Source organism: Syngnathoides biaculeatus, chromosome 16, assembly GCF_019802595.1.
Source record: "Syngnathoides biaculeatus isolate LvHL_M chromosome 16, ASM1980259v1, whole genome shotgun sequence".
Classification (NCBI taxonomy): Eukaryota; Metazoa; Chordata; class Actinopteri; order Syngnathiformes; family Syngnathidae; genus Syngnathoides; species Syngnathoides biaculeatus.
In genome coordinates, this window is record NC_084655.1 from 8,149,233 (window position 1) to 8,166,397 (window position 17,165).

Here is a 17,165-nt window from a genome sequence, read left to right on the forward strand (position 1 = left end):
CTTTATAATAATAATAGGGATTTAATTTAAGTGAAACAGTTACCTGTCCTTGTGTGAAAATGTAATTACTGCCCTTGTAAAATCACAAGACTATAGTCCACTTACAACCATATTATTTATTACATTATATTACAACCAGTTATAATACAGTTGACACTGCATATTCGCAGTCCTTGTTGCTGATTTGTTTTACAAGTATTATTTTTTTTTTTTTTAAATAATTGGCGGGACGGTGGAAGACTAGTTCACACATGTATTTCACAATTCTCAGGACCGGGGTTCAAATCCAGCTCTCACCTGTGTGAAGTTTGCATTTTCCCCCTGTGGTTGTGCAGGTTTTTTTTTTGTTTTTTTTTTAATCGGGCACTCAGGTTTCCTGCCACATCCTTAAAACATGTATGGTAAGTTAATTGGGAACTCTAAAATGCCCGTAGGTGTGACTGAGTGCGAAAGATTGTTTTTATGTGCCCTGGAACTGGCTGGCGACTAGTTCACTGTGTGCCGTGGCTCTCACCAGATGATTGCTGGAATACCCTCCAGGACTACGGCGACACTAGTGTGGATATGCAGTATGGAAAATGAACGAATTGTTTTTTTTTTTAATTAGATTTTGTATTCATTGCAATGATAATGGTCGTCAATTATCTGAAAATTTTCGCCACCCTCGGTCCACTGTGACCTGAATGAAGCCATCTGATAGGGGAGTCTGTATCAACATCCGTGTACACAACGGGCTCCGTGAGTGTGTTCGGCCTCTGGATGGCGCTGTTATCATTGATGTCAAAGATCAGAGGAAATTTGACTAGTTGCATCATATTGCAACGTTGAGCGATCCTTATTGTCATAATTTCTGTTGTGAATTGGTGCTGGAGAAAATTTTCAATGAACATAGGGTGAATAAATGCATTTATTCCAGGTGCTGATGATGTAATTATGAAATATTATTTGTATATGAGCACCAACTTGGTGTTTTAGTATGTAAATTGGACGCGAACAACACGTTACCTCACGTTCCTTTCCATCTACAGTTTGCATTCATTTTGACTTTTCATTATAAATATTGCATACATTGCTCAAACAGCATCTAAAAATATTAACACAACAAAAAGTGTTTTTAGACATTGATGTGCCATTTTATTTGGATACTCTTGTGTGATTGGCGTTATGATAAAATAGTCTTTTTTACTTGAAAGACATTTTTACAATGAATGAAAAAAGTTGACAACTTTGGTGCTGCTTTGGCTTATAGCGACGCCCAGTGGGTTGGTCGCCAAACTACATCTTCATCTCACTCGACTATCATGGTATTATTAATAAATTACATTTATTATTAGATAACTTGAAAAGGGAGCTCATTCATCACCAACAATGTTTTAAACTGTGCTTGTAATAAACACAATCAACGAAAAATGTATACAGGTACATCTCAAATTTATATTATCCATCCATCCATCCATCAATTTTCTGAGCCGCTTATTCTCACGAGGATTGCGGGAGTGCTGGAGCCAATCCCAGCTGTCATCAGGCAGGAGGTAGGGTACACCCTGAATTGGTTGCCAGCCAATCGCAGGGCACATGGAGACAGACAACAGTTGCACTTACAGTCACACCTAGGGGCAAATTAAAGTGTTAATGCATGTTTTGGGGATGTGGGAGGAAACCGGAGTGCCCAGAGGAAACCCACGCAGGCAGGGCCAGGATTTGAACCCTGGCCCTCAGAACTGTGAGGCCAACGCTTTACAGCTGCTCCATCGTGCCGCCCAAATTTATATTTAATATAGTATTGATGAGCGGCAAGGTGATCAACTGGTTAACACATCTGTCTCATAGCTCTGAAAACTGGGGCTCAAATCCCGGTCTAACCCTAACCTCTCCCCTGTGTGGCGTTCACGTTTTCCCCAGGTTTGCGTTGGTTTTCTCTGGGCACTTTGGTTTTCTCCCGCTTCCCAAAAACACGCATGGTAGTTTGGTTGAAGACTAAATGGCCTGTAGGTGTGAATGTGAGTGTGAATGTTTTTTTTGTACATACTCTGCGATCGGTCAGGGACCAGTTCAGGGTGTACTCTGCCTCCCACTTGAAGATAACTGAGATAGGCTCTAGCACACCCACGACCCTAGTGAGGACAAGTGGAACGTAAGATGAATGAACAAGTAATATTGATGCCTCATCTGAATTTTTAAATAATTACTTGTAATCCCAGTTTTAAACCATAAAGGTGCTTCTTAACACTTTTTAAAAGATTACTCTTAAAAATCATACATGCATCGGAAATGTGTGTCCAGGCAGTGAAGGCTGTACTTCCACTAACTACCCAGACTAAACTTAGCATCTTCCCAACAATGCTTGTCTCTGAGCTGAAATACATCACTTCAACATACTTCCTTCATACCAATGACTACTTTCCTATTCAAGCTGGGCCATCTTTGGGTATTTCAGAAAGGACAAAAAAATACAAAACTGGGCAGTTTGCCGGTAGGCAGGAGTCCAGTGTAAAATTTATTGAAGTAATTTAACTTAAAAAGTGAACCTCTGTAAAGTAAAATGTAAAAAAAATAATCACCCTGTACATAGTTTTCAAAATTATTGAGACGCACCTGTATGTTGTTTTGAAGTGCACAGAAGTTAATTTTCCTACAAGAGTACAGTGCAGTTAGTTTAAAAAAAAGTCTTGAACTTAAAAGCAATGAAAGGGGTGTGTGTGTGTGTGTGTGTGTGTGTGTGTGTGAGTGTGTGTGCGCGCGCGTATGCGTGCGTGCATGCTTTAAAAGTCATGTCTATGATACATATCTGCATCGTAGTATTTGGTGACCACCACTCTGTTGGCAAACTTTCGACCGGTGAGGGCTTGCATGGCTTTCTCACAGTCGGCTGTGGACACGTACTCCACGAAGATCTATGCGAGAGAGCACATGACCCACACCGACCTCTTCTCACACACACGGCCATCTCAAAAGGCTCTCATAAAGACACATGGTTGCATGCAGTTGTCTCTTTTCACGCACACAAAAACACACTTATAATATACATCTCACACTAATACATCTTTCACAAATACTGTATACACTTCTCTCTTGCTCATACAAACACACACACGCACAGACACACACACGCATACACATCTCAAACAAACTTCTCAATAACATCCACTCACCTCAAAACTCATGTTAAGCCTTTGGCTTTTAACAGCTTGAGATTTTGTTCTTTTTGTATCTTATTTAGTTATATTATTTGACTGTTTAAACATTATTCCAGTGCATTCTCAATGAAACTGACCCGATATAATGGCTATTAGATAAAATGGAACGTTGGGACTGAACAATGCATCCAAAAATAGTTTCCATTTTTCACTTAAATTGCCACTGACAAAGTCTGTTCAGAGGTGGCCATGGATCTTTACAGACGATGTGACGCAATGTAGGCATAGAATGGGACTGACGTATTTTCAGGGTCACAGATATATAATATGAATAGATCCAATTCTCAAAAACAAAAAACAAATTCCCTAGTTTTGTGGCTCGTTTGAATTTCGGACATTTAAGTGGCAGCCATATGATGATGGTTCGGCGTATTGTGCAATGAGTTTGGCAGAGGGAGCGCAGCATGGCTCTGACCAATACAGAACAAGTCTTTAGAGTATAGTACATGGTATTTCTGCCACAACTCTTAGCGCACTCAGTTGTGACTGCACAAACAAGTTGCGACGTCGCTTTAGATGAGTCCAATTGTAATCAGATGTTAAGTCTTACTACAGCTAATCAGTGGAATTTTGCTTATATGTAGGGTAAACTGTGCAGACAAAACTTGACATGCTATAAAAAAAAAAAAAAACATTGCAATTTTGGAATCAGCATGCCAATTTTGCCACTCAGCATAAAAATGTAACTCAGAAAGATCAAAATAATTTATGACATAATTATTCCAAATTGTTCTCCAGGGTAATGTTAGCGACATGATCTACTTTTGAGTGAATCATTGTCCACAGCCTAAAATTGTTTTAAACAATTGGCTGCCACGCTTTTATTTCACTTATTTTTTGTGTGATGCTAATTGTTAGGCCTTGTGGTTGTGGTGCTTTCCATCGTATGTATGCTTGATGGGGGCTATGATTATTATCAAATTTTAACCCATTCATGGGCAAGGTTGCAATTTTTTGCCTTATTGAGATAAAAGTCTCCTAACAGGCCACAATCAAGGAAAGAACACTTCTTTTTCATTTATGGTTAAGTTATATGATAACTTTACTAATTTATAATCTCATCCCAAAAATGGGACGCTCCCCGCGAGAGGGTACTTGGGTTTTCTTAGATTGTCCCAAAAACCAGAATCAGATTAAAACACTTAAATATTTTGATATACTGAAGGATATAATGCGTAAAAATCATGATGTCCCAAAAATGGGACGCTGCCCAAGAAAAGGTTAACGGAGAGTTTTCAACCAAACTGCAACTGGTCGTGGCAATGTACATCCTGAAGCCTGTGTGTTGAAGAATATTTACTAATTATGTCAGCTAACGTGCTGCCTGTTGTGCTATACAGCACTCGTTTCTCAAATTTGGGCTTGCAAGTCAAGACATAAACGAAGCAAATTAACAGCTCGTATCTCGAAAAACCTGTAAATTGGATCACTCGTATCTCGAGCCACCACAATTTTATAACAGTTTTGGGTTAATCTGTTCACTGATTGGTTGTCAATAATTCATTGGTTGCACCCCAAACACACACACGCACTTTATCATACACACACCTTCTCACAAGCAGACACAAACGCAGACTTTTGTCCCACCTTCCCGCATCCCGGCACGTCCGCTCCATGAAGTGGTCTGGGTATCTGAATGGAACGGACGCTGCCGTATTTGCAGCACTCCTCCCGGATGTCGTCCAGGATCTCCTGGTAGTCGTCGTCGTCAACCAGCTCATCGGGCATGACCATGTTGAGCAGACACAGAACCTGGGTGGCGGCCCCACCGCAATTCTGCAAACCCTGCAGACCTGGCACCTGTAGCAGCACTGGCGTTTCGATGATGGATGACTGCGGTAACGCAACAGGACGGGGTTTACTACATTCAGGGAATTTGACTGTGTGAGTGAATGTATCATTAGCGTGTATGAGGTAAATTAATGAATAGAAAAAGTGAGCGCCTAGATGAGCAAGTGAACATATGGTGGCTGAATGTATGTTGTGAATCAATGAGTGACAGTCACAATCACTTTACCAGGTTGTTGTTTTTGGCACCCACACTGGCTCTTTGTACGATCAGCTTCTTGTCTCCCAGCTGCATGCCGTTGAGTCCAGACACCGCCTGGGTGAGGAGAGCGAGGCCGGCATCACAAACTCGGTGTCGTCATGTCACATTGATGGCTTATGCTTACCTGGTCCGTGGCACCCACGTCCACATACTCGCAGAAGGCATACCCTTTGGACAGTGAAGTGGCACTGTCCTTCACCAGGTTGAAGGCTTTCAGCGGGCCGAATGACGTCAGCAGCTCCTTCACCTCCAGACAACACCAATGTCTATTTAACATCAAACTGCCAGACACTTTCCATCAAGCTGCCATAGTGGTCTCGTGAACCTGCATGGACTTTTAAAATGTTAACTAAAAATCACTTTGTAGTAGCAAGGGAGTAGGGAATGAGTGAATGCTTTAGGGCTACTGCATAAATATCCCTATACAGTGGAACATTGATAAAACAGACCTCGCTTTGAAGGATATAGGTTAAAATGGGCGGTCAGGACTGAACATCCATCCATTTCCTTTGCGGCCTATCCTCATAAAATTTGCAGGGAGTGCTAGAGCTTATCCCAGCTGTCAACGGGCAGAAGGCGCGGTACACCCTGAATGATTCCCAGCCAATCGCAGGGCACATAGAGACAAACAGCCACACTCACAATCACACCTAGGGGCAATTTTGAGTGTCCAATTAATATTGCATGTTTGTGGGATGTGGGAGGAAACTGGAGTGCCCGGAGAAAACCCACACAGGGAAAGGGAGAACATGCAAACTCCACACGGGCTGGTCCAGGTTTGAACCTGGGCCCTCAGAACTGTGAGGACAACAATTTACCAGCTGATTGACCGTGCTGCCCGGGACTGAACAATGTGTCCAAAATAATTTTGATTTGCCACTTAGGCTGCTGTTGGCAAAGTCTGTTAGTTCCAGAATTGGAAACTGTTGTTTAACAGCGGCTTGGTGCAATGAAGGCAGAGAATGAGAGTGACCTATTGCTGGGTAACAGATATACAATAACAACAAAAATAGATCCAATTCCAAAAGACGTGCCTATGTGGTAGCCTTGTTGAATGTTGGACATTCAGGTGGCACTGACGGTCATGAAAACGACTCACATATGATTTGTATTGTATATGAAAGACGTCACCATGACCGAGAACACTGGCATCACAAGTGGATAAAATGTGAAAGTTTCAAAAATTTGAGGATTTTTATATTCATTTACAGTAACTTTGTAGTGTACTGGGTGCTTTATGCCATGAAAACACCCCTACAAAACAATACACTTACACAGTTAAAAAAAACAAAACAGTGCTTCAATAGAATAATGGACAGTTTGCTATATCAGACACCCCACGCACAATCAGTCCGTTCTATAGTGGTTCCAATGTACACTGTAGTGATTAGGGCACATGCCAACACTTCAGTTTGCACCCTAAATGTTCAAAAGCTCAAAAAATTAGAGGGGCAGAAATGAATTAAGGAGGCTTAAATTTATTTACCACTGCTGTCCTACATGACACATGACAATAATGACGACGACGACAATGATGATTTAGATGATGATGAATGATGACGATGATAGTCAAATATGACCACAGACTTAAGATGTTATGGGACCATCGCTGGAGGGAGAGAAAGAAATAGGGTGAATATTATGTGGGGTCGTAAGGGACATTATTCAAGATTAGTTCTCAGATTTATAATTCAAATGCTCTCAAAATCACAGATCTTTCTCAAGATGAGACAGGATTTTTACCCCAATTACAATTTTATAATGATATACCAATTGAATTGAGAAGGCTTCATTTTCCAATCTCAATTTGTTTTGCAATGAGCATCAACAAGTCACAAGGTCAGTCTCTGAAAGTTGCTGGATTGGATTTCTCCGGCGTTCTCTAAGTTTTTCTCATGTTCAGTTTGATTCTGGTTGCTCAAAGGTTGCCAGATCTAACGACTTCTGTATACTGGCAGAGAATAAGAGGACAACAATGTCAATCATGAGGCATTGTAATAAAACCTTGAACTTTTTTTTTTTTTTCATCTGTACAATATTATTGCATTTGAGCTATTCATGAGAATTGGAGACATTTCAAACAAAAACTAACCCCCCTGCCTCCATGCACACACAAAGTCAAGGCACCTCTGTAATTGACTAGATATGCATGTAATGTACTTTTGTACATAAGTATATAACCAGTCTGTACTTTTTTTTTTTACTTTTAGTTACGTACAGGAACTACTTTTAGTTAAGTACTGAAGATGAATCAGTATTTCTACTTTCAGCATCTTGGGACTGTATCTGCACTTTTGTTTAAGATACCTGGTCATCGTTCAGGTAGTTGGGCAGACCACCGATGAAAAGCTTGTGAGGAGAATCTGGAACCACTGTGGACACGACGCCTGAACCCAACAAAACAAAGCGTGTCAGCCGTGGTGACGTTATCGAGTGTGTTGTCCAGCGCAACCCACCTGGCACGTGGAACGCAGGCTGCTCTGAGATGCCAGGGAGCGGGCGGTAGTCGTGAGGCCTCCGAATCTTCAAGGACTGACCTTGGAAAACTATCCCGTCGAAGGCCATGGCCTGTGTGGTCTCGTCTACCGAGCGGAACTGCGACACAATAGTAAAAAAAGTTTCCACCGCTTTTACGCTAAGCTAACACAACAGTCTCTGTGCAGCATGTTACAAATGTAAACTCATTATTCACAAAAACCTCAAAAGTCAAACACAATTAATTTTATGCTGGTGGCTGAAATTTTGCTGTTGTACTGTATGTTCATTGTGTAAGTCAACAATAAATTATATTGCTTATATACAATTTCAATGTCATACACACGTCACACATGCAGTATATACTCATAACACAGGTTTTGAACATAGACACACACAATGAACAGAGAGTACAGAGTAAGTACAGACCTCAAGGAAGGCAAAGTTCTTGTCCTGGTTGATCTGCACAACCAGGACCGGATTGTTGGGGGCCTGCGAGAGGCCAGCCAGTCTCATTTGAGCATTGAAGAAGTTGGCCATGGACTCCTGCACAGGAACAAAAGCTACACTCAAGATGGCAGCCAACGCACTTCTTTGTCAAGATGGTAAAAGCGCGGTGACCTCGGTGACTCCGAAGGGAATGTTCCCGACGTAGAGGCGGCGGGCTTGTCTAGTCAACTGGTTTCCCACCGCGGCCACAGGAGTTGGCACCGAGGTCACACCGGGCACCACGGCGGCGGCGGCGGAGGACGTTGCTAAAAGGACCATGCTCGGGATCTGACCGGCGGCTGCAAAACAAGAAAAACACAATGTCAAATACGGTCTAGATCTTGGATAGAAAAAACAAGCCATTCAAAGATGCGTTTAAAAAGATTAAAAATAAATACATTTAATGATTTGAAAATTTAAACTGAACAATATATTCTCTTTTCATGGTATCCTTTGTATTCATTTAAATGATGATGAATTACCAGTACCTATTTCTTGATTAGATGTTTCCATGTTATTATTTAAATCAATACAACTATAATTACTTAATGATTTAATAAAATAAAATGTGTTTTTTATTTTTACCTTAATTAAATAATTGGTCGCCAGCCAATCCCAGTTGACATCTGCTGTAGTACAAATAACAGTTGGCACTGACAATCACACCTTCACACAAATTAGAGTCTTCAATTAACCTACAGTGCATATTTTGGGGACTTGGAGAAAGGCCACACAGGCACATGAAGAACATGCAAATTCCACACAGGTGAGGCCGGATTCAAACCTGGGACCTCAGAACTGTGAGGCAGATATGCAGATCACCATGACCCCATTCTATTAATAATTAATTGAATTACAATTATAATATTGAAACTATATATTAGATAAAACAATGTAATACCTATGTCAATTTTAAATAAATAATGCAATCAATTTTTACACTTTGATGAATACAATTAAAATCAACCAAGTATTTAGATTTTTTTTTTTTATAAATTACATGTAAAATCCTCTTAGTAATATTTATTTACAATAAAAACAATTCATTAATTAAAAAAATTAAATGTATGTAATTATTTAAATTGTAAAATTGTTAATTTTACCAATTTAATTTATTTTTAAAACCTCATTATCTGTAGTTAAAATAATTACCATTACCCAACATAATGAAATAAAAATGTAAACAAATGTACACTACACATTTATTTTACTACTTACAAATGGTAAAAATCAATGAGAATTTTTTAAAAAGCAACAAAATTGAACAGATGTTAATGAATTCTGGAACTAAAAAGTTACTTTCTGGTAAAATATTACAAGACACTTGATAATGTAAATTATTGGCGGGCTGAATTTAAGAACAGTGAGTTGTTTTTGTTGTCCACTGCCTATATTTAAACATACCTGCCCCTGTTTTACATATTTGTAAAGCCACATAGAGTATGTCACATCCTCTGCAACATGTCACCTACCTTGCATGGCTTTATACTGTAGAGGGGTGAGGTGCTGGAAGCCTGGAGGAGCCACATCCCAGTACTTGCATGTCTTTTTCTTTCTTGTTCTCCTCGGAGAACAATGGCTGCCAAAAGAAAACAATGGCTCACCAGCAGTGTCTTTTCCAGGAATGACTTTCTTCAGACATCTAATTGGCTCAAAGGGTCTTAAAGTGTCGACGAACAGCACAACATTTTGCTTTGGAACAAACTTTTTCCAAGCTAAAATCGATTTCTTACATTTGTTTTATTTATTTGGTTTTTTTTTGGTCTATTTTTTAGTGTCTTCTGTAGTACAAAATGTATACCCACTGATTTGCACCGCTTACACTACCAACATGTCTGCAAACAAAGAGTAGCTAGTATACAAAATAACGGTGGTGACAGCTCAGCCTTTTGATCGCTATACTTAGCCACTTTTCTGACCATTATCATAACTATTTTATAATATCACGATTAACAGTTTAATTCCAGCTATAAAACAGACAACACAAATCTAATAATTTTCACATTGTTTTATAAGTGACAAGAAAAGAGCTTGGTAGAGGGCAATAACACAAAAACATTTCCAAATGCAAGACAAAACCTGTGCTTCTTGTAGTCTCGCGATGAGCTTCTCCGATCCTGACTCTTTGGGTCTCGACTGCGACTCCGTTTGTCCCACCGCTCTTTGTTCCGGCTGTCGTGGTTGTCGCCACGACCAGTTGAGTCACTGCGACTCCTCTTTTTGCGTCTTTCTTTTTCCCTCTCTAGAAAGAAAAACATTTTTTTTTTGATCAGACACGCAAACATTTGCAAATTTTCTCACTAAGTTTTCACACTGAATTATTGGTATGTGTAGTGGGGCATCTTTTCTCCCAATAACGCCATTTCAGTAGCATCTGAATAAAAAAAATGGGTAACAACGCACCACAAACACACATCCTCTCTGAAATTAATTATTTACTTCATACAGAATTGATGATTCAACACTACGTTGTAAAAATGTCAGTCAATGTTTTTCAAAGTACTGTAGTTTGGCATCTCATTTTAGCATCTTGAAAATAAATGGGAAAATATGTCTCCTTTGAATTTTGTTGCGTTGGTGTAGCAGAATTGAAGATAAAACAATAGAAAGTCTGAATGTTTTTTTTCTCATATTTTCCAACCCATAGTGAGGAGAATGTTTAAATTAGATTTTTTTTTTTTAAATCTTGAATCTTTTGAGCAAAATTGAAACTAAGACCTAGGCAGTCTGCAACTCTCTTTGGTTTGTCTACAGTAGGGCTCTGACATCTGCCATCTCAGATCACATAATGGAGCACTATATAAAGCAAAGCAAAGCAAATTTATTCGTATAGCGCATTTCATACACAAGCTAACTCAATCTGCTTTTTATGATTAAAGGCATTTGAAAACAAAGATAAAACATTTAAAACGGGATTAAAACAATAAAAATGACAAAATATTAAAAAAAAGACAAAACCGCAAACACTGCAAGTAATATGATCAAAAAGTGGAAATATTAAAAAAAGCACGAGAAAAAAGAACTTTTCAACCTGGATTTAAAAACATTCACACTTGGGGCTGATCTCACCTCTGTTGGCAACTTATTCCATTTGTGCGCAGCATAATATCTAAATGCTGCTTCACAATGTTTGCTTTGGACTCTGCGCTCCCTTATTTCACCTGAGTCAGTCGATCTCAGAGCTCTACTGGGTGTGTATTCCGTAAGCATTTCTTTCATGTATTCAGGACCTAAATCATTGAGTGATTTATAAACCAGTAGCAGAAATTTAAAATCTATTCAAAAGCTGACTGGAAGCTAGTGCAAGTAGTTTAGCATTGGAGTTATATGCTCTGACTGCTTTGTTTTGGTCAGAATGCGAGGTGCAGCATTCTGAATGAACTGCAGCCCTTTAATACTCTTTTTGTGTGTGTGTGTGTGTGTGGGGGGGCGGGGGGTCCAGTCAGAAGACCATTACAGTAGTCAAGTCTACTTTAGATAAAAGCATGGATGACCTTTCCCTGGTCTGCTTGACACAGATTTCACTTTGGATATGTTCTTCAGATGGTAGAAGGCAGTTTTTGTGATTAATTTGATATGATTGTTGAAAGTCAGGTCGGAATCAATAAGAAAACACGAACGTTTCAGAGTTGGTCTTTGGTTTTTAAAGTTAGGGAGTCCAGGTGTTTCCTAACAGCAATTCTATTTTCTTTATTGCCAAAAACAATTGTCTCAGTTTTGTTGTGATTTAGTTGAAGAAAATTTTGGCTCATCCAGTTGTTTACTGTATCTGATTTAGACAGTGGCGCAATACCTAAATTGAACTGTAATCATCTGGAGACACTGCTAAATATAACTATGTGTCATCTGCATAGCTATGGTAGTCAAAATTAAAGTTTTGAAGAATTTGACCCTAGGGTAGCATACACAGGCTGAACAGGAGAGGTCCAAGAACTGACCCCTTGAGGGACCCCATAGGTCATTGCCATTCGCTGAGACCGAGCACCTCCAGTGGTCACAAAGTAGCTCCTTTCCTCCAGGTAGGACCTAAACCATTTAAGGACCGTTCCATGTAGTCCTACCTACATTTCCAACCTGTTTAGCAGTATATTGTGATCTACCGTATCAAAAGCCATGCTGAGATACAACAAGACCAAAATTGACACCTTTCCTGAGTCAGTATTCAACTTTATATCATTTAGCACTTTGATCTGAGCAGATTCTGTAGTGTGATGAGTTCAGAAACCTGATTGAAATTTGTCAAAAAGTCCATTTGAATTGAAGAAATTGTCGAGTTGTTTAAAAATAACTTTCTCAAGAATCTTGGCGATGAACGGGAGATTTGAGCTGGGTCTATAGCTTGCTAACATGGAATCATCCAGCGCTCTGTTTCTGAGAAAAGGCTCAACAGCAGCTACATTAAGAGCTTTGGGAAACTCGCCAGACTGAAGTGAGCAATTGATTGATGCAAATCAGGTAGCAGTGACTTCACAATGGTTTTGAAAAAGTCAGATGGTATTGAGTCGAGACAGCTCATTGATGATTTCAACTGCTGAACAGTTTTCTCTACAGTTTTTTGGTCAGCTGTATAAAATTTTGACAAGTTAAGAGTTTTCTCTGGGTGGATTCAGATGTGAGATCACTATCTTTTTGCTGACATTTGACCTGATGTATTGTATTTTTTCACTAAAATAACAGGCAAACTCATTGCCTTTGTCAGCTATTACGAGTTATGGATCTATCTGATTTGGGCGGGGATTGAAAGCTTGTCAACCACAGCAAATAGAGCACGAGTATTGTTGAGGTTCTTACTGATGATTTCAGAAAAGTGTTGCTGTCTAGCTCTAACTCACTCTTGGTTAAAATTACAAAGACATTGTCTGTAGAGGTCATAGTCAATTTGGAGTTTAGTTTTTTTCCACCGCTTTCCTGCACTCTGATTTAGATTACTTGACCATCATTGTGCTCCTCCACGGTGTTCCAGGTCACCTCAGGGTAGTCTTAGTTTTAACAGGAGCGACAACATTCACATGGCATTTGTGATTTTCGAGATGAAATTGTCAGGGTCAAGGTTCATCAACCGTGTCAGCATTCACAGTCTCCATAAACTTAGTGGCAGGACTCTCATTTATGTGCCTTTTCCTAATACAGGGTTCATACTCAGTCTGACCCAAAAAATTTAAGGGCATTCTTAGGGGCTGACACGAAAAATTTAGGGCCGACACGGAAAAAAATTAGGGCCGACACGAAAAATTTAGGGCCATCGTGGGAAATCAAGAGTCAGGAAAAAAGACTCACCCAATGGTGCCATCAACCGTTCTTGGTTCATCAAATGTTCCAGTACCTCAGTACCTGTGACAGTGATCACCTGTCGCCCCTTGTGGTAGTTCTCATTGATATGAGCATTGTCAACGTCCTCACATAACAGTATACAGAAAAACAGCTTCTAACTACAATTGCAACTATATACACAAATGTCTTCTACTGATGTCTGTTTCAGCACCCCTACTCTAGCTCCTTGAGCCTACCCAGTGCCTCCTATGTTTGTTGCTGCAGAGGTGCTAAAGTGGCTCTCTTGTCCTTTGCTCTGCCTCTGAGTGCATTGGCCTCTGTGATAAACCTCAGATTCCTCTTTTCTTCTGCCTCCTCACACAGCCTGTCAGCCTTCTCAATAAGCGTTGATATGTCAGTCTATTCTGGCTTTTTTGGCTTTGAGGCAGTAGAGATGAAAAGTGGGCAGGTACGAAGTCTTCCTTTTCCCACAGTGGCAGTTTTTTGCAATGTCACTGTCTAGGAACATGACTGCAAACACTTTTGAATTATTTTCACAAGATTTGTAACTGTAATGGCTGCAGATAACTTTTAAAGTCCACAAGATCCCTGCCTTTAACGAGTCCGTCTTCGTGTATTGAACTACGTTCATGGAGCCTGACTTCTGGCTGGACAACTGTAGGTGCGCATTAGGGATCGCAACCGTTACAAATAACCGGTTATAACCGGTTTTCTAAAACCGAAACCGTAATCAGACTTTCGAAATCGGTTAAAATTTCCAATCATTTCTTCCGGTTCCGGTACTCCACATTGCGCAATTTTTTCAACATCATTTCCACTTTTTTCAGGTTTCGCTGTTAGAGTAAAGTTGGACTCAAAAGAACATTCAGTTAAATCAAAGAAACATCAAACATGGCATTGAGGAAAAGCTCCAAAGTATGGGAGTAAACTTGTTTTATTGGCAGACATCAAAACACTACTCGCATAACAGGGGGAACTCTGTGAACTCGTCACTCCAGAAGACCAACAACAAAAACAGTCAGTGCGGAACCCCGCACCCCAACTCGAGGTCCCGCGGGTGAATTATGTAAACACCACAATGGTACCGGTTTTAAAACCAGTTAATCCTTTTTTTGCTACAGCTGTTCAGTTAAAACCGGTTATGGAAGTAAGCGTTTTTTTGCGATCCATAGTGCGCATGCACTGCTAGTACCACTGCCTGAAGTTGATGCTTCACTATCTTGATATTTTAGAAACAGATTCATACCAACGGAAGATGAGAGAGTCTTCGCCAAATCAGCGTGTCTCTTATTTTTCCGGTGCGATGCATCTTGTCAAGCTGGTAACCCTGGTTGCACAGATGGCAGTAAAACATGTGCCGATCTTTTGGATCTCGACGAACCCAGCTCCCAAACTCCTTACTTTCAACCCAAGCTTCTTGAAAAATGCACTTCCCCGTGATACAAGCTGGATGGATGAAAGAACTACGCTACGTCGTAACGAAGATGAAGTGAAATGTCTACTCATGGAAACAAACAATGGAATATCGACAAGATGGCGACTAGTTGTCAACACGGTGACTTCCGTTGACAATTTCCGGCTGTTTTGGACGCCAGACGGATTGCTATTTTTTTTTTTAAATAAAAGATTAATTTATTTTTTAGGGAGAATTTTGGCGGTAGAGGTCCTCCCTTTGATTTTTTTTAATTTAAGGCCTTTTAAGGGGCTTGACCGGTTTTCGCGGATTTTAAGGACTTTTAGGAGCTTTTAAATGCACCTTCAAAAATTTAGGGGTTTTTAGGGACTTTTAGGGCCCCGTGCGAACCCTGTAATAGAGATAGAGGTTGTTGGAACTTTTTGGAAGAATCTAATTCAACAAATACACAAAAATGGTCAGAAATAGCCATATACTTCATGTCATTCGATATAATTTCAATATCCTTAGAGATGACCAGGTCTAAGATGTGACCTTGAGTGTGAGTTGGACTCTTAATATGTTGAGAGAAGTCAAATGTGTCTAGTATTACAGAAAGTTCTTTGGATGTTTTTTTCCATGGTATTGTCAACATGAATGTTAAAAGTTCCCTGTTATGACAAAATACTTGTACTCAGTACAAATAACTGACAGCGGTTCTGAAAAATCCTCCATACATTTTCCATTGTATCCTGGAGGTCAATAGATTATTGAAATGATAACCTTGGGGTCACCCTTAACGAAAAAACAGATATTCAAAAGTGCTAAAACCACCCAGTATAATTTCTTTACATTGAAATAATAATTTAAAAATAAGAGGAATACCACCAACTTTTTTACCTGTGCGACACTTGTTCTAAAATTAAAATTTGCTGGTGTTGCCTCATTTAAAATGGTATTATAGCTACTTTCTGTTAACCACGTTTTATTTCATAACAAAAAGTCCAGTAAATTTGCTTTCCTTTACACGTCAGGAATCAGTGTGAAGGTCAAGGTTTTTAGGCTACCTTGTTATTCAATGGAGACTGATGCCTTGCTTTAACAGCACACTACTGAATAGTAAAAGTTGGTCTGCTTGGAATTGATGATGGATCACAGGGCACTCTGAAGCCATCTTATTATAACAGGAGGTGAAAATGAACAAAGTCATGATTCCAATTGGATCTTATTTGGTTGTACCATGTGAATGAATGGCACCAGTGTCCATTTTTCATTTTAATGAATTATTCGAGCAGAACTGAAGTTGCAACACTATGCAGTTGGAATCAGTATTACGTTTTATTTACATTATATATCACCAGTTACAGCGAGAGGGGGTGACATTCTTTTTTTTATCCAGTTTAGCACATTAATGATACAAGTTGTCAACTCAGATTTTCATTTTCTCGTTGGAGCCGAATTGAAAATGGATCACTCAGCAGTCAGAAACTATGTTGGGTTTTTAGCTAAATTTCAGCAACCACTTAAGAGAGGAGGTAGTGTTTAAATTGAATATTTTTTCTAGGTAGTTTGGCGTCGAACGCAGGTGAGTCAAGCAGCTGCGTTGCGTTCAGGAGCAGCGTGAAACAGATCACTTGACGACGTTGGCGGATTGGCAGCACTCATAGGAGCCAAAATGTCGCATTCAGAACATACAAAGGTGACTCACAGCCGTCCTTCACGTCACCTCGTCTAACTCCGGCCAACCCGTTAACGTAATGAAACAGCAGGCGGCGGGCATCGCTAACGTATTGATCCAAAAAGAAACAGCCGCCACACACCAGTGATTTTTTTTTTTTTACCTTGCCGGTTCTCGCTCAGCTGCTTCTCAAATTCTTCGAAATCCGACATTTTCCCAAGACACCAGCTGTAGACTTTGGGGGAATAATTAATTAACGACAGCCGAAGACGTAAAATAACGGGAAAGCCACCATCTGCTTGCTACAGGTAACCACCGCGCCATACTATGGACACGTGAGTTCCGGTCCTTTACTTCAAAATAAAAACACACGCAAACCAAAGTTGCTCAAATATTTGTAATATTTTCTCGAAATGGAAAATAAATGCAAATCAGCCAATTGTTATAATCATTAAATGACACCTTACATCCAACCATTGCACGGTTTATAACATACGTAACAACAACATACAATGTTACACATCTTCTGGGATAAGATAAAGACCAGGAGAAGAAACATGCAAGACAAGCATCGTGAACCCGGCAATATAACTGAAATGTATACTTCCCGTA

At 39.8% G+C, this 17,165-nt stretch overlaps 1 protein-coding gene across 4 annotated transcripts; it reads right to left on the bottom strand.

Annotated features, from left to right (window-relative positions):
- Positions 1-357: 357 nt before the first annotated feature.
- Positions 358-16,910, bottom strand: LOC133514880 (splicing factor U2AF 65 kDa subunit-like). 4 transcript variants are annotated; one of them, XM_061846946.1, is made up of 12 exons: positions 16,717-16,909; positions 10,291-10,453; positions 9,684-9,790; positions 8,344-8,510; positions 8,152-8,268; positions 7,704-7,842; positions 7,555-7,634; positions 6,734-6,856; positions 5,372-5,488; positions 5,215-5,301; positions 4,785-5,030; positions 360-2,894 (listed from the first exon to the last, which is right to left on the bottom strand). In XM_061846946.1, exons 1-12 carry the CDS (start codon positions 16,763-16,765, stop codon positions 2,763-2,765), a joined length of 1,527 nt encoding a protein of 508 aa, XP_061702930.1. In that variant the 5' UTR covers positions 16,766-16,909; the 3' UTR covers positions 360-2,762. The 4 variants fall into 4 exon arrangements, with proteins under 4 accessions (XP_061702931.1, XP_061702930.1, XP_061702929.1 ...); XM_061846945.1 differs by having other exon boundaries at positions 5,372-5,494; XM_061846948.1 differs by lacking the exon at positions 6,734-6,856 and having other exon boundaries at positions 5,372-5,494; positions 16,717-16,908.
- Between the last annotated feature and the right edge of the window lie 255 nt (positions 16,911-17,165).

Excerpts from the sequence above, each read along its gene's own strand:
- LOC133514880 (XM_061846945.1), bottom strand. The coding sequence starts at position 16,765 with ATGTCGGATTTCGAAGAATTTGAGAAGCAGCTGAGCGAGAACCGGCAA. Across the intron at positions 7,635-7,703 it reads GCCTGCGTTCCACGTGCCAG|GCGTCGTGTCCACAGTGGTT; the intron begins GTGGGTTGCGCT and ends TGTTGGGTTCAG. Across the intron at positions 5,031-5,214 it reads GTGCCAAAAACAACAACCTG|TCATCCATCATCGAAACGCC; the intron begins GTAAAGTGATTG and ends GCGTTACCGCAG.